General features: G+C 47.5%; 2 protein-coding genes across 3 annotated transcripts in view; both read right to left on the reverse strand.

The window, feature by feature from the left end:
• Window positions 1–467: 467 nt before the first annotated feature.
• On the reverse strand, window positions 468–14,196 carry JMJD7 (jumonji domain containing 7). Its single transcript, XM_006831745.1, has 8 exons — window positions 14,123–14,196; window positions 3,050–3,203; window positions 2,713–2,966; window positions 2,293–2,349; window positions 1,364–1,459; window positions 1,056–1,132; window positions 688–847; window positions 468–572 (listed from the first exon to the last, which is right to left on the reverse strand). The coding sequence occupies exons 1-8, from the start codon at window positions 14,184–14,186 to the stop codon at window positions 484–486; spliced, it is 951 nt and encodes a 316-aa protein (XP_006831808.1). The 5' UTR covers window positions 14,187–14,196; the 3' UTR covers window positions 468–483.
• A 2,342-nt stretch (window positions 14,197–16,538) lies between these two features.
• MAPKBP1 (mitogen-activated protein kinase binding protein 1) overlaps window positions 16,539–24,128 on the reverse strand; it is a 103,101-nt gene continuing 95,511 nt past the window's right edge. For both annotated transcript variants that reach the window (XM_006831747.1, XM_006831746.1), the window contains 17 exons: window positions 23,928–24,049; window positions 23,610–23,685; window positions 23,410–23,521; window positions 23,180–23,243; window positions 22,775–22,909; window positions 22,479–22,615; window positions 22,214–22,269; window positions 20,781–21,014; window positions 20,148–20,314; window positions 19,737–19,882; window positions 19,457–19,654; window positions 19,196–19,280; window positions 18,658–18,941; window positions 18,585–18,596; window positions 17,894–18,448; window positions 17,390–17,475; window positions 16,539–16,766 (listed from right to left, as the gene is read on the reverse strand). In XM_006831747.1, the coding sequence (XP_006831810.1) occupies window positions 16,539–16,766; window positions 17,390–17,475; window positions 17,894–18,448; window positions 18,585–18,596; window positions 18,658–18,941; window positions 19,196–19,280; window positions 19,457–19,654; window positions 19,737–19,882; window positions 20,148–20,314; window positions 20,781–21,014; window positions 22,214–22,269; window positions 22,479–22,615; window positions 22,775–22,909; window positions 23,180–23,243; window positions 23,410–23,521; window positions 23,610–23,685; window positions 23,928–24,049 (2,697 nt within the window). The remainder of the gene's footprint in view (window positions 16,767–17,389; window positions 17,476–17,893; window positions 18,449–18,584; window positions 18,597–18,657; window positions 18,942–19,195; window positions 19,281–19,456; window positions 19,655–19,736; window positions 19,883–20,147; window positions 20,315–20,780; window positions 21,015–22,213; window positions 22,270–22,478; window positions 22,616–22,774; window positions 22,910–23,179; window positions 23,244–23,409; window positions 23,522–23,609; window positions 23,686–23,927; window positions 24,050–24,128) is intronic.

A 24,128-nucleotide genomic window follows, 5' to 3' on the forward strand; every position in this document is an offset into this window, starting at 1 on the left:
GCTGTGAGATTTTTACCTGTACTGCCAAGCACTCACAGTCCACAGCGGGTAAATCACCTGTGAATCACTACCTTTTATTGAGCATTTCCTGCACGCTTGCCTGCGCTGGGCCTGACAGAGAACATTTCCAGGCCCCACTGCAGCCCATGAGATCAGGACCATTATTATCTCCATTCTACAGATGTAGACACTGATGCTCTGAGATGCAGCAGTTTGCCCAAGGCCACCAAGCTGTGGAGAAGCCCCACTCCTCCCTGTGACAGGCACTGCCTCATCTGTGTGGCAACTTGCCTGGAACCCTCACCCAGACCTGTCTGGCACTTCCTGGTCCTCTTGATCTCACCCCAAGAGTCTCTAAAGCTCCCAACCCAAGCCTGGCCCTGAGCCAACAGTTGGTGTGCACGCAACATCCAGGTGTCTCTAGAATCAGCCTGGCCCTGGAGGGCTCTGACAGTTCTCTGAGCTGAGTTCACTGGGGCTCCACTAGTCGAGGCCTGAGGCCTTGGTGAGAGAGTCCAGCAGCTGGAAGTAACTGTACTTGAGGTCATACTCCATGTCATACCAGAAATTCACTGTGGGGAGAACAGGGGTGTGAGCTGAAGGCACCCTCTTCAAACCCTTCTAACCAAAAGCCTCCCTGGCCACCTTGCCCAGATGCTGCTGGGCTGTGGCCATGTAGCTCCTCACCAGCAATGCAGCCATGGGACTGCCGGACGTGGTGAAACCACAGGGCTGGCAGGTAAAGCATCTCGCCAGCCTGCACGGTGCAACGCAAGGCCTGGGCCCCAGAGTACCTGGGGTACCGGGTCAGATCTGGTGCCAAGGGGTCCAGAGGGATCCAGGGCACCTGGAGACACAGTGGGGTCAAGGAACTTGGGCCTTGTCTTTTCCTAAGGTAAACCCCCTAACCCCGCTCCGTTCAATCCTGGGAAGCTCCAGACTTCAGAATTTTTCAGAGGAAGGTGCCACCTTCCCAAATCTTTCATGTCTACTTCTCAGATCCCATGCTGTCCCCTTCCCTCCCTCTCCTAGGGACCCAAGAACAAGATAGACACCTTCTCCATGGCCTTTTCATCCACTACCTTAAAGGTGCCCTCCTCAGTGAGCTGGTAAGTTGCTGGGGTATACAGTTCTGAAGCCAGAAGAAGAGTGGGGAGCTCAGCAGACAGTGCTTCCTGTCCCTTTCCCACATCCCCTTTCTCAGTCACTCCCACTGGCTGCTGGGCCTCAGGGACAATGCCAGGGGCCTAGGGAAGTCAAGATGCCTTGTCCAGGCCACAGGCCTGGGGCACCAGTCTTCTCAGTCCTCACTGCCCACCCTCTCACTCAGGTCACCTGCTGCCCAGCAAGCCACACCTCTTACCATAGGGGATGAAGGGCCGGTCACTGGGTGGATGTAACAGGAAGTGTTTCTCTCCTGAGACAACACAGTAGAGGTTCTCATAGTGGTCCTTGTGCACTGCCAATACAAAAAAGACCCCGTGGACACGGTTATGAGAGACAGGAGCACAGGAGGGAAAAACACCCCATTCAGAGCCTTGCACCTCAAGACCCCTGATGGTGTAAAAGAAGAGAACATGGAGAGTCAAAGCATGGCCTAAAATAATCTTTAAACCTTAAGTCAGAAGTATCCCCCGAAGTCTTCTTAAAACCCAGTAACAGTTCCATCTAACTAGTAAGAATGTCTACCTCAGGCACGATGCTGTTTTAAGCTCTATCTATGTGGAAGCAAACTGACAACAGCATCTTGGAAAAATAGCTAGAGACCTTAGAGAGCAGGGCATTTGTACAAGGGGCTTCAAAGGCTTGTGGGACATCCCATTATCTTTACACATTCCATTTGCCATTAACTTTTGGAAGCCACTTATATTCCTGGGGAGGAAGAACTTGGACAATGAGGGAGAATGGCTGCATGACTTGAAGAATGTCATCAGTGTCACTGACGTGTACAGGTAGAAACTTGGTATATGCTCGGTGTTTTACCTACACAAAAGTAAAAGCAGATTCAAGGTGTTGGCAGGCACTTCAGATCTCAGCCACCAGTGACTTGGCAGTCACCAGCTTGGGTTCATCTCCAAACACACAACTTTCTCCCAAGTTCACCTCCCAACCCAGTGGACCTGCTGAGAGCTTTCTAATGACCTAGAATAGCTATCCGACCCCCAACACCACTCTCTGTGGGCCCAGAATCCCTAAAGAGATCTTGGAGGACAGTCAGTCCCTCTTTCTTCTAGGCCCAACTGCCCACTGTCAGCTTCATCTTCTCTCTTCTAGTGTTCCCCAGATACCTACAAGATGTCACTGCAGCTGCCTCCCCAAGCCAGAAGTTCACGGCATCAGGCATCTTTCCTGCAGATCAGAGGGCAGAGGATGAGTTAGAAGAGAGCATATGCTTCACACCAGACTGGGGATAAGCACCCTACAGGGATGTTGGGGCAAAACACTGGCAGGAGGAAGGGGCCCTAGTGGTGCTGGAGTTAAGAGGCAGAGGTTTGGAGAGCCTGGGGAAATGGACCACCTCCCTGCAGCAGAAGAAAGGCAGCAATTCTCAGCAGTTCCTCTTCTATCATGTCATGGCAGTGCCTGACCCTGGAGGACCAAGGGTGTGAGCCAAATCATCATCAAAGGGTGAGAACTGCTCCCTTCCTTCTCATAGCACCCTGCACTGTCCCTGGGTCAGACACATCCCATAACCCAGCCTATTCCACTCACCCAGTGCCTCAGAAGCCCAGGGCACGTGAGGCTCCAGGTCCGGCAGCAGCTGGGGTAGCTCGGTGGGCAGGTTGGAGCACTGCTTCTGCACATAAAGGACCCCGGGGTGCTGAGTTCTCCCCTCCAGCACATCCAGCACACTGCTCAGGGGCAGGCGGCGCTCGGCTGGCATCACAAAGCGGTCTCCCCGCACAGCATCTGCATAGCCGTCTGGGGTGATGGCCACACTTACTTCTGTGGAGCCTACTGTGGCCCTGGAGGAATGGACATTCAGGCCAGGCCCAGAGGTCACAAAGCACTACCCACTACCCCCTCCCCCTCCCAGGACAGCTCCCACCTCAGGTAAGGAAGAGACCACTTTTGGAGCGCTGGCCAGGACTGCAGAGCATTGCGTATGATGCAGGGCCTGTTGGGGCAGACCCAGTCCCGGTAGAAGTGGAGAGGAGTGGGGGGCTTGTCCAGGTAGGGTACAGCCAGAGGCACGCTGAGCTCTGAAAGAGAGAGGAAGGTGATGTTGGTGCCCCTCTACCTATGGAAGACACACCTTCCCTGGTTGGCCACACTGTCACTAAGCAATGTTCATTATTAAGTGACCAAGGAACCCTGGGCAAGAAGGAATTCAAGAATGAAGCGAGAAAGTAAAAGGAGAAAGCGTGAAGCATATCTATACTGCAGGATGGGTCACAGGAGCCAGGGGGTCCTGCTCAGTCCATAGCCCAGGCCAATCCAAGCACAACAGACCCTTAGCTTCCCCATATGGAATGGCCACCTTCCCAGCATTATTAAAAAACCAGCTACCGGAGCAGTACAGGGAGCTCCAGAGCGAGTAGAGTTGAGGTCCAAGGCCAAGGGCTGGTCAGGCTGGGGCATGGCGCTGCAGTGCCCTCAAATAGTGTATATTTACTGAATATTCTGGAACGTGCTCAGCACTTGGAGTGGCCAGTGTGAAGGTGTCATTTCAAGATGCTTACAACCTAACTGAGGAGACAGACTAGCACATGAAACCCTGGGGTCTTAATGAATGGTTTGTGCAGAGTGCCACCTGTGTGGATGTCTGTAGCAGCCCTTATCATCCGTAATAAAAATAGCTTACTTTTGACTCATCCTTCTCCCTCACTTCTGTTATCTTATTGGTTATCTTTAAGTCCCATGAGTCTACCTCCAAGAGCTTCTCAATCCCACCCCTCTCCTTTCTTCCTCCGCATTAAAGCTACTGCTTTTGCATTTTCACTCAAATGTCATCTTGGTGAATCTTCTGAACTGCCCCCCAATAATCTCTATTTTAAATGAAAAACAAAACCAGTTGTCTCTGAGTTGATTCCAACTCATGATGACCCGTGTGTATCAGAGTAGAACTGTGCTCCATAGGAATCAATGACTGCCACCCTTCAGAAGTAGGTCACAAAGTTTTTCTTTTAAAGTGCCTCTGGTTGTATTCAAACCACCAACCTTTCAATTAGTAGCCAAGTGCTTAACCAAGTATGCCTATAAATCCTTATATCCCTTCCCTATTTTATTATTTTCCTTACCATTTTATCAGCATCTAACAAACTATGTAAAGAACCCTGGTGATGCAGTAGTTAAGAGCTCGGTTGCTAACCTAAGGTCAGAGATTTGAATCTACCAGACGCTCCTTGGGAGAAAGATGCAGAGGTCTACTTCTTGTAAAGATTGTTGTTGTTAAGCGCCATTGAGTCAGTTCCAACTCATAGCGACCCTTTATAGGATTTCTGAGGAATGACTGGTGAATTTGAACTGCCGATCTTATAGTTCAAACTAGCCTTGGAAGTTCAGTGTGTATCCTACAGTGCCATAACAGGACTCTGGTAAACAGTACAGCCTTGGAAACCCTGCAGGGTAGAGTTGCTGAGTTGGAATCGACTCAATGGCAGTGATTTTGGTAATAAGTTAACACACTATTTATTTAAATTATCAATCTCTTTCCTTCACTAGAATGTAGTCTCCATGAGGGCAGGGATACTTGTCTTGTTCACTGATGTATCCCAGATCTAAAACAGTACCCAACACACAGTAGATTGCTCAGTAAATATCTGACTCAATCAAAGTCTTCAACATCCCCTGCCATAACTAACTGGTTTCCCTGGCTTAACTCCCCTTCCTCCCAAAACCATTCATTACCCCGGCTCCAGATATCTTCCTAAAATACAATCTCATCTTGTCACATTCATAGTAAACTGTCACGCCCACTCCGAAGGAATCTGCGTGACAATGGTCGCCGGATTGGAGGCATTGGCTTCAACAGGAGCAAGCCCCTCGGAGTTGTTCCAGCTAGATTTATAGTCAGACTTTAAATTTCTTGCTTTAATATATATATGTGTGTGCTTTTCTTGTGCTTCCATGGCAGACCCCTAAATAATGTTGTTTTAATAATCATACCCGACCCCTGTTTTAATAGAGTCGTTGTGCTCTGAGAAGTTGGCAGAAGAATACAGGTTACAATTAGCTGTGTAGAATTCACATTTAGGTAATGTTTGACAGAGCATTTTGGCCACAATGCATTCACCTGTTTCAAATAAATTGTTAACTTAATTGTTGTTGTTGTTGTTGTTACGTGCCGTCGAGTCGGTTCCAACCCATAGCGACCCTGTACAGGGTTTCCGAGGGTGTAAATCTTTACGGGAGTAGAAAGCCTCATCTTTCTCCCGCGGAGCAGCTGGTAGTTTCGAACCGCTGACCTTTAGGTTCGCAGCCCGATTCGTAACCACTACGCTACCATAGCTCCTTTACTCACACACAATGCTGAAGATAATAGTTAGAACACTAGGAGTTAGAAAAACAGGATAAAAGAAAAAATCACATAGGAACATATGATTAACGTGAAACATTATTATAGTACATAATGAAATCAGATAATAAAAAGAATATTGTGATCCTACTTACATCCTTTCCTTTCCCCCACAATAAAGCAATTATTGTAGCTAGTGAAGCATAAGTAGTCTTAACAGAACATGATAGAAGAATCCTTAAATGTAGATGTTTGACTATAGAACTAAGTTTCTGATGTATTTCAAAGAAACTGTGATTACGCACATCCCCTGACTATTGTTGTAAAGAAAAAATTATTGATATTCCGAAACTAGCATTGATTAAACGCTTAAGTAATGTAGTAAAACGATATAAAAACTGTGGTCTTAGAGCAATAAAGAGACATTTTTGGATGGAAAAAGAGTCTCCGTGAATTCATTCGCCGAATTATTTCCCACCAACAAAGACACCCGTGGGGTCTCACCCCCTCCACTGTAGTGGTCAGTAGCAGTAAACAGCCTTTGATGACTTACTACTTACAGAATAAAGTCTGCCCGTCTTGCATGCAAGCGACTCCATACTCAGGCCCAACCAGCCTTCCTTCTGTCTGGTGCCTGCCCCTTATCATACATATTATAGATGTTTCTGCTGGTCCCTCTCCCAGCTTCAAGGACAGGGGAAAGTTTTGACTACTGCACCCTATGCTGAATGGTCACTGCCCCTTCACCTCAAGGTCACACTCCACCTCTCAACAACTGTGTCTCCAACATGGGGGGTGATCAGCCTTGCAATCAGTTGGAAAGTCAATACATGTTTAGATCACAACATGAAATTGAGCGGTAGGACTTCGGTGGGCCTGGGAAAGTTAGAAAGGAAAGAACTGATGGGCGAGCTTGTGTCTCCGTCAGAGTGAATGGTAGAAAGACGGAACCTGCCAGGCAGATCCTAGAAGTTGGAGCAATGCCAGTCCACGTAGCAGTCACCCTGGAAGAAGGGGATCTGGGGCTCAGTAGCCCTCTCCCCCTGTTATTCTCATTGGAACTCTTAAAATAGGTGGAAATTGCTCATTTTATACCTTTTGCATTTTTTGTATTTCTTTCATTTTGATGTGTTTGCTTTTAAGTCAACTTCCTTTTGGGAATGCCCACTTTTCTCTCTTGGGGCTTCAAAGTGAGAGAGGAGTTTCAAAAGGTATCCAAACATCTCCTTTGATCCAACAATCCCTCTGCTAGAAATGTAATCCACTAAAACAACCTGTGCATCTGCATAGTCTCTGCTCCAGTCACCGGGCCTTTTCCCTCTTCCCTGAGCATACCAGGCATGCTCCCAGCAGGCATGCTTTTGCCTGGCCAGTGCTGGTACCTGAAATGCCCCTCCGCAGACGTCTATAAGGCTCCCGCCCTCCCCTCCTTCTGTGCCCAAAAGTCACCTCCTCAATGAAGCCCATCCTAGCCATTTTGTTTAAACTTGCAACCAATCTCCACCCCCATCCCTGAGCCCCTCATTCGGCTTTACAGTTTCTTTCAATAGCACTTAGCTTCTAATCCATTATTTATTCACTTAGTGTGCCTACTGTTAACTGTAAAGTTTCTGGGTGGTGCACACGGTTAAGCACTGGGCTGCTAACTGAAAGGCGGGCAGTTCAAATCCACCCTGAGACACTTCAGAAGAAAGGCCTAGCAATTTCCTTCCTAGAAAACCCTCTGGAGCATAGATCTACTCTGCAACACATGTGGTGGCCTGGAGTTAGAACTGACTGCTGGGCTAGGTGTCTCCTCACTTAGGAGGTAAGCACCACAGGGGCAGAGGGCAACGTTGAGCAATGTTTCCCAAACAGAGCCTGGCACATACAGGTGCTTAATAGGGATTTGTTAAATGAATACACAAAGTGTTCACGGCAGCATTACTGAAAACAATAGCTTGGAAATAACCTAAATGCCTATCGATGATGGGCTGATTAAGTAAAGTGCAGCCCTAGTACACAGGTGTGTAAAGAATGAGGTAGGAGGATACACGGAATGATCAGTGCACCAACCAACCACCACCACACACCAGGGAGCAGAGGGTGTGTTTACAATGCAGCCATATGTGTGCACAGGTAGACACTGAGTATTTCTGGGATGATGCAAACTAGAGGCCTGGGATGGAAAAGGAACCTTACTTACATTATATTTTCATTTTCTATGTTTTGTTTTTTGAAATATGTTCCTGTATTGATATTCATTGGTATCAATTAAAATATTCATTGGTATCAATTAAAATATTCATTGGTATCAATTAAAAATAGAAGGAGAGAAAGAAGGAAGGAGCAAAAATACAGAGGAGAAATGCCAAGGATGACTCGTGCAGCTGCCTCCATTCGTCCCAGAGTGCTGCACTTCTCACAGCTTGGACGAGTCAGTTCTGACTAAATAAGACTACTTCTTCCCTGCAAGGGTTCAGAGAAAGGGAATCCAACCACCACCCTTGTGTCTGATGTTAAGAATAAGACTTCATACCTATATAACTAGGGTGGATACTGACTCAGTAACCAAAAACCTACCACCAAGAAAAGTCCAGGATCAGATAGCTTCACTGGTGAATTCTACCAAACACTGAAAGAAGAATTAACACCATTCCTACTCAAACTCTTCTTAAAAAACAGAAGAGGAGGGAACACTTCTTTCCTCATTCTACTCTGATACTAAAATCAGATAGAGAGCCCGTAAGGAAAGAAAACTATAGACCAATATCCCTTATGAATGCAAATGCAGAAATCCTCAACAAAATAGTAGCAAACTGAATCCAATAGCACATTACAAGGATTATACATTGTGACCAAGTAGAATTTCTTCCAAGAATGTGAGAGAGTAGTTTAACATCAGAAAAATCCATCAATCCTCATTAGCCATTGTTGTTGCTAAGTGCCATCGAGTTGGTTCCAACTCATAGCGACCCTGTGTAGGGTTTCCGAAAAGCAGCTGGTGAATTTGAACTGCCAACCCTGAGATTCAAAACACATTACCCGGCAGTGTCACACCAGGACTTCATGATGCAAATTAAAGCAACAATGACATATCACCTCACACCAGCATTATTAGCAAAATTAAAAAACAAAACAAAACCAGAAAACAACAAATTATGGAGAGGGTGTGGAGAGACTGGGACTCTCCTACATTGCTGGTGGGACTGTAAAATGGTTCAACCACTGTGGAAAATGGTATGGTGCTTCCTGAGAAAGTTGGAAACAGAAATACCGGATGACCCAGCAATCCCTGTACTTGTTGGTATATAGTCACAAGAAATAAGAGCCAGGACACGAGTAGATATATGTACACCAATGTTCACTGCAGTACCATTCACAATAACAAAAAGATGGAGACAGCCTAAAGGCCCATCAATACAAGAATGCATAAACAAACTTTGGCATATACACACAACAGAATACTATGAAATGTTGAAGAATAACAATGAACCTGTGACGAACCTCCTCATAACATGAATGAACCAGGAGAACATTATGCTGAATGAAGTTAGTCAATCACAAAAGGGCAAATATTGTATGAAGCCACTATTGTAAGAACTCTTTTCATACTAAAAGAAACATTCTTTGATGATTAGATGATGGGGGGGAGGGGGAGTTACTGACTAAAGGATAGATACATATTAGCACAGATGATAGGGAGGGCAATATACGAGAAGAGGGAGGTTATCCGAAGAATGATGAAGACAGGTGAAGAACCAGGGAGACATGCAAAGGCTAGTAAGGATAGAGGAAAATAGTGATATATATATATATATATAATCTTGGAACAATGGTGTTCTACAGGTAGATACATGGTCAGAGACAAAGCCTGAATGAGTATGGGAGTATGCCCACAAATATATATGAGTTTGAATGAAGACATTTGTTCATGGGTATTTACATCTCCTGCAAACACAACTATAAATGTAGTGGAGCATACAGCAGGCAAAATGATGAAAACTTAAGATATTATCAAATATGCTGGGTCTGGGGGCTCAGGACCATAGTCTCAGAGGACACCATGGCCAACTGGTATAACACAGTCCACAAAGACAATGTCTGACATCTTACTTTGGTGAGTAATGTCTGGAATCTTAAAAGCTCATGAGTAGCCATTTAAGGTGCAGCTGTTGGTTTCTCCATGTGCTATAGAAAGAGTGGTGAGAATTGAAGAGACCTGGAATCAATTAGTCCAACAGACTAACTGAACATTTGAACATCAGTCTTCACAATTCACAGACCGTAAGAACTAGACGGTGCCTAACTACTACTACCTATTGCTCTAAAGGGATCATATTAGAAGGTCTCTGATAGAGTGACAGAAAATACAGAACAAAATTCAAAATTATTTTTTAAAAAGACTGGGCTTACTGGTCAGTAAGAGACTGGAGGAATCTGAGACTATGGTCCTTGACCACACTTCATGTCTGGCAAAGAACTCACCCTTGTGGTCCAATTTTCAACCAAGTAGTAAATAGGTATATGGAGGGACAACAACACTAGTAGGGTATGCTCACAATGGAATAATTCAATATCAAAAGGATAGCATTTACCTAAGGGCAAATTGAGAAGGGATGGGAAGGTAAGGGGACTAGAAATAGGAACTACAGGGAGAAACAGGATAACTGTTGTTGCTTGGAGCGGATTGCAATCATTGAGATGAAACTAAGTGTACGATTTGTTGAATGTAAAACTGATCTGATCTGTAAACCTTCACTCAATTCACACACACACACACACACAAATTTTTTTTAAATAGAAAAAAAAAAGCCATCGAAGTAAAAACACCACACTAATAGAATAAAGTGGAGTCCTGGTGTGATGCTGTAGGATAAGCACTGGACCACAAAGTCAGTTTGAACCACAAGGTCGGCAGTTCAAACTCACCAGCCCATCCTTGGAAACTGCACACAAGGTGGCTATGAGTCAGAACCAACTCGACAGCACTTCACAACAATAGAACGAAGGACAAGCACTGCCATGATGATCTCAAAGGATGCAGAGAAAACCCTTGGCAGAATCCAACACTCTTTCATGATAAAAACACAAAGTAAACTAGGAATAGAAGGGAAATTCCTTAACATGATAAATACAGCAAATATGCTCAATGTTCAAAGACTGAAAGCTTTCCCCTGTATCAGAAACAAGGCAAATATACCCACTCTCACCACGGCTATTCAACACTGTACTGAAAGCTCTAGTTCGAGCAACCAGGCAAGAAAAAAACATAAAAAGTATCCAAATCGGAATAACAATAAAATTTCCATTTGCAGATTACATGAATATGTATATACAGAAAATCCTAAAGAATCCACAGAAAAGCTACTACAGCTAATAAATTATTTCAGCAAAACTGCAGGATAGAAGATCAACATACAAAAATCAGTTGTATTCTATACAGCAGCCATAAACAATCTGAAAATGAAATATAGAAAACAACTCCATTATATACCATCTAAAAGAATAAAATTTTTAGGAAAAAATTTAACAAGGGAGGTGAAATGCAAACACTGAAAAATATAAAACATTTCTGACCGAAATTAAAGAATACCTAAATAAATGGCAAGACATCTCATGTTCATGAACTAGAAGATCTAATGTTGTTGTTTTAGCTGTCATCAAGTCGGTTCCGACTCATAGCAACCCTATGCACAACTGCTCGGCCCTGTACCAGCTTCACAGTTGTTGTTACATTTGAACCCAATGCTGCTGCCACTGTGTTAATCCAACTCATTGAGAGCCTTCCTCTTTTTCGCTCACCCTCTACTTTACCAATCATGATGCCCTTCCCCAGAGACTGGTCTCTCCTGACAGTAGGTTTGAAGTCTGAGAGATGAAGTCTCGCCATCTGGCTTCAAAGGAGTATACTGGCTGGACTTCCTTCAACACAGATTAGTTTATTCTTCTGGCAGTCCATGGTACTTTCAATATTGTTCTCCAACATAATTCAGATGCATTGATTCTTCTATAGTCTTTCTTATTTGTTGCCCAATTTTCAATACTACCCAGAGTGATCTACAGATTCAATGCAGTCCCTACCAAAATTCCAAGTCTTTGTTTTGTTTGTCAGAAATGTAAGTCAATTCTCAGACTTATATGGAATTGCAAAGGGCCTCAAACAGTCAAAATGATTTTGAAAAAGAACAAAATAGGAAGACTCACACTTCCCAATTTCAAAATGTATCATACAGTTACAATAATCAGAATAGCATGGTCCTTTCATGAAGCTAGACAACAGAATAGAATTTAGAGTCAAGAACTAGACTTTTGCATTTGTGGCCAATTGAGTTTTGACACTGGTGTTAAGTTCATTAAATGGGGAAAAAATAGTTTCTTCAATAAATGGTGCTGGGCAATTAAGTCTCCCATGCAAAGGAATGAAGTTAGATGGATCAATACTTCATATTGGACCAATGACCTAAATGTAAGAACTACAAACTTAGAAGGAAATATAGCAGTAAAGCTTCAAGCTCTTGTTTTCAATAATGAATTCTTAGCTACGACACCAAAAGCAACAACAAAAAAATAAAATTGGATTTCATCAAAATGAAAAAGTTTTGCACACTGAGAGACTTTATCAATGAAAGGATGAGACCACCTACAGAATGGGCAGAAAATATTTGGGAGCCATATAGCTTATAAGGGTTTAACACATCCCTAATATATTAAGAATTCCTACAACTCAACAACAAAAAGACAAAAAAAAAAATTTTAAATGGTCAAAAGACTTGAATAGACATTTTTCCATATAAGATATATAGTGACCCTGTAAAGGAGCAGCTGGTGGATTTGAACTGCCTTGTGGTTTGAAGTTCAGTGCTGATCCATCATTAGTTATTAGGGAAACACAAATCCAAACTACAATAAGATAGCCCATCACATCCACTTGTTGCTAGGGGCTGTCAAGTTGCTCCCTCATAGCAACCCATGCACAACAGAACAAAACACTGCCCGGTCCTGGGCTAGCCTCACAACTGTATGATTGAGCTCATTGTTGCTGCCACTGTGCCAATCCATCTCCTTGAGGGTCTTATTCTTTTTCGCAATGTCGTTCTCCAGGGTCTGATTCCTCCAGACAACATGCCCAAAGAATGACAAAGTCTCAGCATCCTTGCTTATACAGAGCATTCTGGTTGTATTCTTCCAAGACATATTTGTTTCTTTTTCTGGTAGTCCATCTTCTTTGCCAACACCATGACCCAAATGCATTGCTTCTTCTATTGCTTTCCTTATTCATTGTCCAACTTTCATATGCATATAAGGCCATTGAAAGTACTACGACTTGGACCAGGCACACCTTAGTCCTCAAACTGACATTTTACTCTTTAACACTTTAAAAGGTCTACTGCAGCAAATTTACCTAATGCACTACATCACATCCACTAGGATGGGAATTATCAAAAAATGTTGGTGAGGATGTAGAGAACTTGGAAGTCTTGCACAGTGCTGGTGGGAATGTAAAATGGTACAGTCTCTGTGGAAAAGAGTCCGGCAGTTCCTCTAAAGGTTAAACAGAATTGCCAAATTACCCAGCAATTCCACTCTTAAGTATATAGTACACCCAAAAGATTTGCAAGTAGGAACTCAAAGAGAGACTACCTATAATCCATGTTCACTACAAATATTCAAATCATGGAAACCCAAGTAACCATCAACAGATGAATGAAGAAACAAAATGTGGTATTCATACACTATATTCAACCATAAAAAAAAAAGGGTATTCTCATACATGCTGCCAAATGGATGAACCCTGAAAAATGCTGAGTGAAGTCAGACACAGAAGACAAATATTCTAAGATCTCACTGATATGAACTATCTACAATTAGTGGTTAAGAGATGAGGGGAGGAAAGGAATCAGTTATTCCAAAGGGGTACTAAGTTTCAGTTTGGGATTAATGTAAAATATGAAAATGGTGATGACAGCAGAAAATGGTGAATATAATTAAGGTCACTGAATTATACACTTAAAAATGGTTCACATTGCATTTTTATCTTTCCCCAGAATAAAATTTAAATAAATGTTAAAATATAGGACTTCACAATAGGAAAGGTCAAGAAGGGAACAAACTGCCCAGATTTTATTCAGTGCGTTGCTATAGTGGGAAGAGGACAGCACCAGGGTCAAAACTGGACCAAGCCTTGTGAATTACTAGAAATGCAATACCCTCAGAATAGTTTCTATAAAGGATGGTAGAAAATATTGGAAACGGAGAGTGGGGATGGTTGCAGAACATGCTGAACGTAATTAACGTCAATGAACTGTTAAATGTTAAAATATATGAAATGTTAAAATATATAAAATATATGAAATGTTAAAATAGAAAAATGTTTCGTGATCTCTATTTTTACCACACAGAGAAAGCCCCCTGGAAAGCTCAAGGGTGTGTCCAGGACAAGGGGAACCGAGAGCAGAGAGGCCGCCAGAAGCCGAGGGGGTGGGGCCACCAGCAGTCACGTGCGGGCGGAAGTTGTTCAGGAGACCAAGACCTGGGCAGGCGGGTGCGCGCTGGGGTCTGAGGAACAGGACCGACTGGAGCGCGCCCGACTTCAGGACTTGGTTGTCTGCAAGCCCAAGGGGCCGCCCACGTCCTGAGGTTGCTCCACGGACAACGCCGAGGCCTCCTTGAGAGCCGACTCACCCCTTGCCGCGGCCGGGAATTCTTGTAACTCCTTCCTCAAGGCTTCCAAAGCCGCCTCCGCCATGACTCCGCCGCCGCCGCTGCGCCCTAGAGGCCGCTTGCGGCCCCGCCTCTCCCCGGGGCCCCGCCCCTCCCCATACGCGCGGTTTTTGGTCGAAGGTGAAACAGCACCTCCGTCTCCCCTACTCATTGCGTTCCAAAGTTAATAAATGATTATTTATTGATGAGCTCATACATCAATACAAATGGACACGTTAAAAATAGCCCCATCCCCATACGAGCCCGGGGAGAAGGGAAGCGCCATGGCCTGGACGAAGTATAAAAGTTATAAATAAGGGCCTTTTAAAACGGCTGGGACGGCAGTTGCCGGTGGCCTCAGACATGCAGAGGAGGACTGAGCGCCGGCCTGACACTGATCAGGGGGTAGGGGAAAGGCACCCGCCTTCCGGAAAAACCTTAGTATGAGTATAGTTCCCTCCTTGTGAGGGGCAGGTCCGCTGAGACTCGGGAAGCCCGGCCTAGGAGACTAGGCCTGAACCTTATTTGAGCAGGGTGTGGCTGGTGTGAGGAGTTGGTTGGATGGTACAGCTGGAGGGGATTATCATCCCTCACGAGGGCAGCTGCAGCCCTTGCCAGGGTCCACCCGGTTTTATGGTTTCCTTGCAGTTTGACTATGCAGGTGGTGATAGCAAAAAGTATGGGGAGAGGGGGGCAAGAAATAGGCTTTGATCTATTTAAATTCATTCAAGCTGATACAACAGAGGTGGGTCTCCTTCAGAATCCAATTTCCTTCTGCTTACACAGCTGCTCCTTGGAAACCCCATACAGGGTCGCTGTGAGTATGAAACCTCGCCACAGTAATTTACAGCCAGTTGGGCCCAAATGTTTATCAACCTGGTGAATGCGGTTTTGTGGCCGATAGCTGTGGTAAAAGCTCTCCTGATTTACCTAGGGCAGAGGGAAAACAGGGGCCAGACACACACATTCTTCAACCCAACGCTAACAAACGCTGCACTATTAATATGGTCCCATTCTACCAGCCTACTGTGTTCCATGTCCATCCCCTTAACCTTACTAACAACTGTCTCTTTTACTAATCTACCCTCTCACCTCCGCTACTTACCTGTCCCACCTACCACCTTTCCAGTGTGTCTCTTGGCTCCTGACACAATCCTGTGTACCTCCCTCGCCCCTCGACCTTAAGCATTTGGAGCACCCTGGGAGCTAACACTGTCTTTAGGGGAGGCTCCTTCGATCCTAACCAGGGCCCCCATGGGCCATTCTTATTCGCTAGACTGGGAGCACCAAGAATCCAGAATTTAGGATTAATGTGTGAATTTGGGATTAGTGTGTCCCATCCCTTTTGTGCTCATTATGAATTCTGAATAAGCCAGGGTGGTGACACTGTGACAGAATGTGAGAGGAAAATTGGCATACAGCAGCCAGTCAAGTACTCTAGCAAGAACACTAAAGTGTGTGTGTCACTAGTGTGTGTGTGTGTTTGAGAGAGTGCGTGAGTTTCATCTTGCAGCTAAGGTCCTTAGAAGGTGGGCTGGCGCCCTGTAAACCATTAAGGGAATTTCCCATACAGGCTTCTGACTGAGCATCTCTCACCATGCAGGGAGCAGGTGGCCTCTGGCCTCCAGCAGCCTGATTGGGACCAGGGTTGGAGAACAGGGGAGGTCAAGGACCTAAGGAAAGGAGGCCAGGGTTTCCTTTGTCCAGCAGAGGGCTTACTGTCCTGCAGCTATGTCCCACAGCTGGTTCGACAAGGTCTGGCTTAGGAGGGAGGGCACAGAGATAGACAATGCTAGGTCCCCTTGTTAGGGGAACTGGAATGTGGGAGCTCAGGCCCTGAAACCAACTGGAGACTCCAAATGGCAAGGAATGCCCTGGAGGTCCAGAGGGCTCTGCCTTTCTAAACTTTGAATAGGGGAAAACACAATCCCTGCTCTGGCAGCCAGGAGAGTGCAGCTAGTTTGGGAGGGGAAGTGGAGGTAGAGGTGAAACTCCCTCTGTTAGCTGAAGGGCAAATTCTCTCACCTCTACTCCACAGAATACCCTGTATATGCTCCACCCCAGGGAGTGGATCCCTGCAGTGATTTCAAATGGCTTCTAAGAAGAGAGGGCCAGCCTTTCCCAGTTTCCCCAGATGGGCAAGGCTGCCCTCCTAGCCCTCACAGCACCAAGATGACAAGATGAGCCGCTGAGGAGGCAGGAGTTCCAAGGAAGTGAGGCAACAGTCAGGGAAATAAATTAATAAATACAAGGGCCCCATGAGGGGCAGCTGGGAATGCTGCTTTCCCTCTTAGCACTGATCCCTATCCACTCCAAGCATCCCACAAGTTTTGGTGAGTGGAGAAGGGGCTACAGTTTGGAATGAGGGGCGCGTTCACTTGGGAGAAGCTTCTGGAACTCAGAGTCTGCGTTCCATGCGCTGCTGCACAGCTCGAAGTAGCAGCTCTGAGTATTGCTCTAGGAGGGCCTGTGTCTGCTCAGCTCCCACAGCCCCAGGGCTTCCACCAGGGCTACACAGCAAAGTCCCAGCCAGGCCCTCGAGCTCCTGCCGCACTGAGGAGAAGGTGTCTTTAAGGAGCTGAGTGATGCGACTCTGCTCTGCTGTGGGTGTCTTATAGCTGGCCACCTGCAAGAAGAGCCCCTGAGGTAAGTTGGAGAAACCATGGAGGAAACTATCAAGAGACACATAAAAGGGAGCTCCCCACCCCTGGGCCTAGCAGCCCCCAAATTCAGCAAGTAAGACCATAACCACCGCTGACCCAAAAACACCCATGGGTTGGAGTCTGAATCTCGGGTTAGCCCAAAGGAGGATACCATCAGCTGACAGCCCCATCTACATCAAATCAGCAACTCTGTACACCACCACAGGCCAACTCCACTTTCCTTCCAAGGCGGTGGGCTCTCTATAGATTGCCCCTATGTCCAGGGTGATCAGATGAATTTTGAAAATGAAAAGGGATGCTATCAATAATTATACTATAATAACAGGCAGAAACTGAGATTGTCCCGAGCAAAGGAGGGCATGCAATCTCTGTTGCACCTTGCTAAATGAGGCAAGTCTCCAGCTTTCAGTCAGAAATGGCCAATAAGGGCTAGATTCAAGAGCCCTTCCTGGCGTCTAACCTATCCGCCTACTCTGCCCAGGATGTTCTGGATTGCCCCAAGGCCTGAGGAAGAACTTTATTGCCCTGGAATCTTAGCTACTATGGACACTTAAGCTGCTGACATACTCTGTCTTCCCACACTTACCAAACGGTAGAGCTGAGTAGCCCGGCGCAAGTTACCCTGGAGCTCTGCTACAAGTTGTTCACACTGCTCCAGGCTCACTGCTTGTTCTGGGAGGGACAGATAGAGCTCAGTAAGCCAAACAAACTGCCCTTTCAGGCCTTCCTACCCAGGGGTCACTCTGAGCAGAAGAGGTCTACCCCAAGCATTGTACCCTCTCTACTTGCTCTCAGTCCCTTCCTCCTGCCTCCTCCTTACCTCCCAACACCAGCCCCAGCACCAAACAAAAGAAGGTTCAAAGCACAGGACCAGCCCTAGCCCCAGGGTCACAGGGAGATCATGGAGGTTAGCAGGAGAGTCTCACCATCAGGGGTGTGACTTATGGACCAAGACAGGAGCAGACAGGACGAAACACGCCAGAAGCTGGACACACAGAAATGGAATGGAGCCAGAAAGCGGCCAACAGAGACGGGAGAGAGAGGATGGGGCGAAAGATGAGAGCTAGGAAGTCTAGGAAGTCATGCACACCTGAGTCCTGGCTCAGGGTTGCCCCTGGCCTGGTACATTCCATGGGGCTGGGAGTCTTCTCAGGGGATGGGGCCTGCAAGTTCTCAGGGCCTTGGAGGAGACTGCTAGGCTCAGGCTGAGCTGGGCACTCAGTCCTAGGCCTGGGAATAGTACCCTCTCCCAAATACGCCCTCCTCTCAGGTGTGCTGTGGGCCTTTCCCAGGCCTGCTGGGGAGCCAGGCTGCTCTGTTTCACCAGGGGCCCAGCCCTTGGTTACAGGTGAGAATGTGGCCAGGGTAGGACGATCAGGCAGTGGTTTGGGGATGTCTAGGACCAGGTGAGCTCTGCTGGGCAGAGCCAGCTTGCTGAGTGGTGAGACTCGGATGGGAGCTGGAGCTTGAGGTTCAGCTGTCAGGCCCAAGTTCTCCCCAACAGAGACGCTGCGGGATATCTTGGTCTTGGAACTGGTGGGGTTTTGGTATGAGTGGGGCCGAGATGGATGGCCATCAGCCTGGGTCAGGCCTTCTTGTGCCTCCATCGTCCGTGAGAGTAATGGGCCTGGTGGACGGCCCTCATCTGTAGAGGAGATGAAGACACCTGTGGTCAGGTGGGGAGGAAGGCCTGGCAGTGCCTGGGAGCTGCTGTTCCTCTGCACATGCGCACCGAGGGACAGGCAGGATAAGCACAGTAACACCTCAGGGCCACACTACACCTTCCCTCCTTTCTGCACGTTTGTGTAGTCCACAGCCCCCTCCCCCTGGAGCTGAGTCCACCAGGCTCCTCACCCTGTGGCACCAGGCTGTGCACAGACTGGGCTTTCTGGAGTCCACCTAAGGGGCCAGCTGAGGCTGCTCTCTTAGGAGTCCAGGTGTTGTCTGGGTTCAGACGGCGTCGTGGCAACAGCACAGGGGTTGTCTGCTGAAGGCCAGCATTGCCAGAGGAAGGCTCTGCCTCTGGGGGAGCACCTGGGGGGCTGGCACCATTGCCTCTCAGCTGCTCACAAGATGCCTGTGGTACCTGGGCTGGTCTCAGCTTCAGGGCTGGGCTTGCGGAGGTTGGGAATGGTTCCCTGCAGGGTGAAATATGGAAGGCAGCCCAGACAAGGCTCAGTGCCTCATGGTGCCAAGATAACAAGAAGCTTTCATGCCACCATAGAGGCGCTAGGAGAGAAGGACACAAAGCCAAGCGAGTTATCTCAAAATTAGGAGTGTAAAATCCTATTGGGCATGGGAAGACAGGAGCCCTGGAAGGAGGGAGGCTAGCCCTACTGGGAGCACTAGGCGGACAGGAGAATCAGAGCAGCTGTGGGAGAAGTCTTCATACCTGAGTGGTGGGGTTTGCACTTGCAGCAGGAATCGTGAAGAGATGCTCCGAGACTCTGCCCTCTCTGGTACCCGGATTGGGCCACCTACCAGGATGACAGAAATCATGAATTGAGAGAGAGGCTAAGCCTTCACCCCAAATTCTACCTCCCCTAGAAGGAAACCCCAGGGCTAGGCCGTGCCCTTGGACCCTCCCAATGAGCTACACAAGGAGAGAAGAAAGGAAGATTTCAGTGGCCAAATGCTGGGCCCTTAACCACACCTGGAGCCGCCCCATTGGCTAAAGTCTCAAAGTGCTGTTTTAGAAACTGCTCCTGGTCCGGGGTATGGGGGCTGCCTTCCTGTAGCCCATATGGGCCAGTGTCTCCCTCTTCCTCCTCCTCTTCCTCATCAACCTCAGCTGGTTCTTCAAGGTCTGAGGAGATTCCATCCACACTCAGGGGCTCCGTGCTCTCAGAGTCTGGATGTGGGGGAGGGGGAGACAGACATCACGCTGTACTGCACCCATGTCACCAGAGCCTCCCCCCTGGGCTTGGCCTCACCTTCATTGGGGTGCTCAGGGCTGGAAAGGCGGCTGCCACTGTAATCCACAGAGCAGGCACTGTCAGGGCTATGTTTCTCTGAGCCTCCGTTGCCTGGGTACACTCGTCCCAGGGTCCCTCGGACTGGGGCCTGCACCTGGAACTCTCTGTTAGCAAGGCCAGGCAGCATGGGAGAGGAAATATAGTTAGCAGAGGTGAGCAGTAGCCCTTTGGCCTGTTGCCTTCCTTCTCCTCTATGATTGGGATTAGGAATGAGGCATGATGAGGTGATAGGCAAGCCCAGAGTACCCTGGTGCCCAACCCTCCCTGCACAGCCTGGGGAATGAGGACTAAAGAGTAAGAAACACTCAGAAGGAAGGACAGACTGGGGGCTGCATGGCCTCATGAGGTCGGCCAGGGCAGGACCCTTGCCTGGTATCCAGGGTGGGGCTGTCACTTGGCTCTGGGTAGACAATACCATCTTCGATGGGAGCAGACTCCAGATCTTGGGCAAAGACCCCTTCCTCTTGGGACAACAATCGGATAACGTGGGGGCAGGAACAGGGTTGGGAAACCTGAGGCCAAGGGGTCTTTCCATTCTGGGAATACACAAAGGGGCATTACTGGAGTTGCTGACATGAGAAGAGGGACTTTGAAGAAGAGGTAGAGGTGGGCAAGGATTTGATATACACCAATTCTGGAGGGAAGTTAAATACTGAATGCTCCAACTCTGAGGACAAACACCAAGAAGCTGACTGCTTTCCAGCTGGTATTCTTAAACTTCTGGAAGAATTACATAGGTTACCCTGGGCTGCAAACCTCTAGCCACCATTTACACTCGAGGTAACCTAGCCCTGAGCAAAGACAGCCTTTCCCTCTCTAGACTAGCACCCTTCCCTGCCCACCCAATCATCATACACCCTAGCCAGTCCCACCCTAATTCTGCAGCTCAGGTTACAAGTGTGCCACAAGGCCTGAACAAGTATAGCAGGATGAGACTCAGGCCTCAGCTGTTGGCACAAAACTGGCTAGGACTTGGAGAGCTCTAGGAGAATGTTCACTCACCTGTTTAGCACGTGAGGCCGAAGAGGCTTGTTGACCATACTTTCCAGGACTAGATAGGGCCATGCCCATTGAGCCCTGTCGGGGATTCTTAGGGCTTGGAGCTATTGTCTCTAGTTGCCGCAGATCCAGCATGGAGCGAACACTCAGTTCCACGCCTGGCTGAGCCCAGCGCCCCCTTCTTCTGGATCCTTGGCTGGATGTAGGAGCTGGACCCAGGAACTCTGTCTCCTGTGCCTGATGTAGGCCAGGGGGTGTGGGAAAAGAATAACAATAATAATCATATAATAATACTAGCAATCACTCATACTATCTAGTGGGCATAATGCTAAGCCCTTTATGTACATTAGCTTACTTAATCCTCACAACAATCTTTTATCCATATTTTTACAGAGGTGGAGACTGAAGCACAGAGAGCTTAAGTAACTTTGTCCATCCCACAGACAGTAGATGGCCCTCAGATTACAACCCAGAAAGTCTGGCTTCAGAGTCCACGTGTTTCACATGTGTAAGGATCAGCACTGGACTGTGAATTGCAAGGTTGATGGTTCAGATCTACCAGATGCTCCTTGAAAACCCTTGTCAAGGTCGTTATGAGCTGCAACCGACTTGATGGTACTTAATAACAACAGCCTCTCTAAGAAGAATTTCTAGTCCTAATCTTTACCTGGTGTTGTGGACACCCCTACACTGAGGACAGCCGCAACAATGTCCCACAGTCCTTTTACAGCACCAAGGCTGAACTAACAGCCTAGACTTGAGAGCCCTGACCTAGTCAGAGTACACCGAGACATCTCACCACTGCCCCTAAAACTGTTGACTATAGAAGGTGCTTGTGCTTGGCTTTCCTGAACTCAGTTCTGTTTGGCTCAGACATCCCATCTCTAATTCCTACCTCAACAAGTTCTTTGGCGCCCCCTAAACGATGAACAAGTGGTGCACTTTCCCAAGTGAGATGACCCTCACAGCCCTCCACATCTAGCCCTCAAGAAGTAAATACCTAGCCAAGAGCGAGACCCTACCCAGAGAAGCAGTGATGCCTGAGATGCAGGCAGAGACAATGACGTGGATAGATGGAGCAGCTGGGGACTTGAGATCCAGAGAGGGAGAGGGGCTGTGTGCTGAGGACTGTGGGGAGGAGTGTAGGGGGCAGGCTTGCAGGGTATACCCTTTGGTTGGTTGATGATTCATGGAGGGGATTGGAACCATGGCAATGAAACAATATCCGATAGAATGAATGTAAAACTAATGTTCTCCCATGTAAACTATCGAATAATTCACAATAAAACATTAAAAAAAAAAGAAAATGCATAGACAAACCATAAAAAAAAAAAAGAATACCTGAGTTTCTCTCACCCCTAAATGGGATCAGTTAAAGTTGCTTTAACTTCCCTCACAAGAAAGACCCTTCCTTGGCCTTTACATTGGTGACTCACCCGACTCATCTCCCAATGGGACAGGCTTCGAGGCAGGGCTGAACTGGGGACTGAAGCTGGATAAAAACAGGCAGTCAGCAGGTGTGTCTCCTGCCCACCCATCTCCAGAGCCTTGATGCCCACATCAGCCCACACCCTACAGAGATAGGCACAACTATTCTTGTTTCTCAGCTCCCCTGCTCATACCCCCACAATCCCCAAAAGGTGTATCCAGCTACTGTTACCAACTGGTGGCCACCTGGCCTCAGACCACAGTAACACAGACCTGGCTCTTTCTTGATACTCTTGACAAGGACAGGCAGAGCTGGAAGTTCTTCTTCTTCTGTCCCCTCCTCTTCTCCCTCCTTGTCACTGTCTGATGAGAGAGCTGGTCCACTAGAGAGCATTGATGGGGTTTTGTGCCTGAGTCCAAGACAAGGAAGGTCATGGTGAAAGGAGGCTCACAGAGGGAAGAGGCCTCTTCATGTGATAAACAGTCATTACATAGCAAGTCAAGAGGAGAGTGAGATCACAGCAAGCAACTGGACCCTCACCCACCATTTGCCCATATTCTGTTATTACCTGTTGGGTCCAGAAGTCTTTTGGGGAGAGGATGGTACTTGCTGCTTGACCCCTCGCTGACGCTGGCGTAGCTCAGCCAGACGCTGTCTCATGTTGATGGTCATCTCCGAACTCAGGCGCCATACAAATATGCAGCTAGGGTAGAACCACAGAGTTGGGTCAACGAGAGGAGAGTGGCCCTCTAGAGGTGGCAATGCCATCAGTTCCCCTTCTCCCTGGGCTGGCAAGGGGTATGAGCCACCCTCTACTGCTAAGTCAGATCCAGTCCAGAAATGTGCCAATTCGGTCCCGCTTCTCAGAGCCATCATGGACAGAAAGCCCCTGAGATGAAGGGAGGCAAGGGCAGGGTGTGTCTGTGGCAGAGGAAGAATCTGTCTCCCAGGGAAGCTGGCTTCTTCTGCTCACCTGTCCCCAGACACAGAGATGAGATGTTTACAATCGTTACTAAATTTCATGCCAGTGACAATCTCTGTAAAGAACAAAGGATAAGGCCAATGAGTCACTCTGAATTCCTAACCAAGGTCTGCTGAAAGGTTCTGTGAAGGTAGGAGTGGGGTGGAGGAGGGAACAAGAAGCCCTACTGGGTCCCAAGAAAGGGTGACGTTCTAGAGGTAGACTGCTGGGGCTACACTCACCTGAGTGGCCAAACATGGTGGCCACGCACTCGCCAGAGGAGAAGTCAAAAATGGAGAGGTTCTTGTCAGAACAGCTGGTGGCAATGTAGATCCCTGAGGGGTCTGTCTGCACCTGAGGTGAGAATACACAGAGCTTCTGATCAAGCACTCCTCTCTCCCCTAGTCCCCTGACTTAATGCTCATTTTTACTGAGCCCTTACCTTGATGAGGGTGCCGTCCTCCCCCTGTGACCCTTTATACAGCTTCTTCTGTTTCCCACTGCTGATGTTAAAGATCCTGTAAAGCAGCCCATTCTTAGATCAAGCACACCCAGGTGGCAGCAATCCAGCATTCACTCCCAGCCCCATTCCCTTAGGGAGCAAGCCACTAACACCAAAGGGGCCACCATCTCCTGGGTGAGGCAAAATGCTCAATCTGTAGTCTCAAAGTGATACAAAGCCCTAGAGGAAAAAGACTGGGTACTCAGATGCCTAGAGCTGACTACCTAGGACATTAGGGAATGAAAAGTAAATGCTCACCGAATATTTCGGTCCTGGCAGCCGATGGCTGTGTACTTCCAGCTGGGTTCCACATCCATGTCATACAGGGTTGTCTTCCGTACCACGTGGTGTGTTCGTGTAAACTGGACTCCATCTCCAGACTAGAAGTGGAGCATGTGAGCAGACTTCATGCTCAGATGCTTCAGTAAGCTAAGAGAGCCCTGCTGTCCCCTCCCACTC

Source organism: Chrysochloris asiatica, unplaced genomic scaffold, assembly GCF_000296735.1.
Source record: "Chrysochloris asiatica unplaced genomic scaffold, ChrAsi1.0 scaffold00004, whole genome shotgun sequence".
NCBI classification, from domain to species: Eukaryota; Metazoa; Chordata; class Mammalia; order Afrosoricida; family Chrysochloridae; genus Chrysochloris; species Chrysochloris asiatica.

Excerpts from the sequence above, each read along its gene's own strand:
- JMJD7 (XM_006831745.1), bottom strand. The coding sequence starts at position 14,186 with ATGGCGGAGGCGGCTTTGGAAGCCTTGAGGAAGGAGTTACAAGAATTC. Across the intron at positions 3,204-14,122 it reads ATTCCCGGCCGCGGCAAGGG|AGCTCAGCGTGCCTCTGGCT; the intron begins GTGAGTCGGCTC and ends TCTCTCTTTCAG. Across the intron at positions 848-1,055 it reads ATGAAAAGGCCATGGAGAAG|GTGCCCTGGATCCCTCTGGA; the intron begins GTGTCTATCTTG and ends CTGTGTCTCCAG.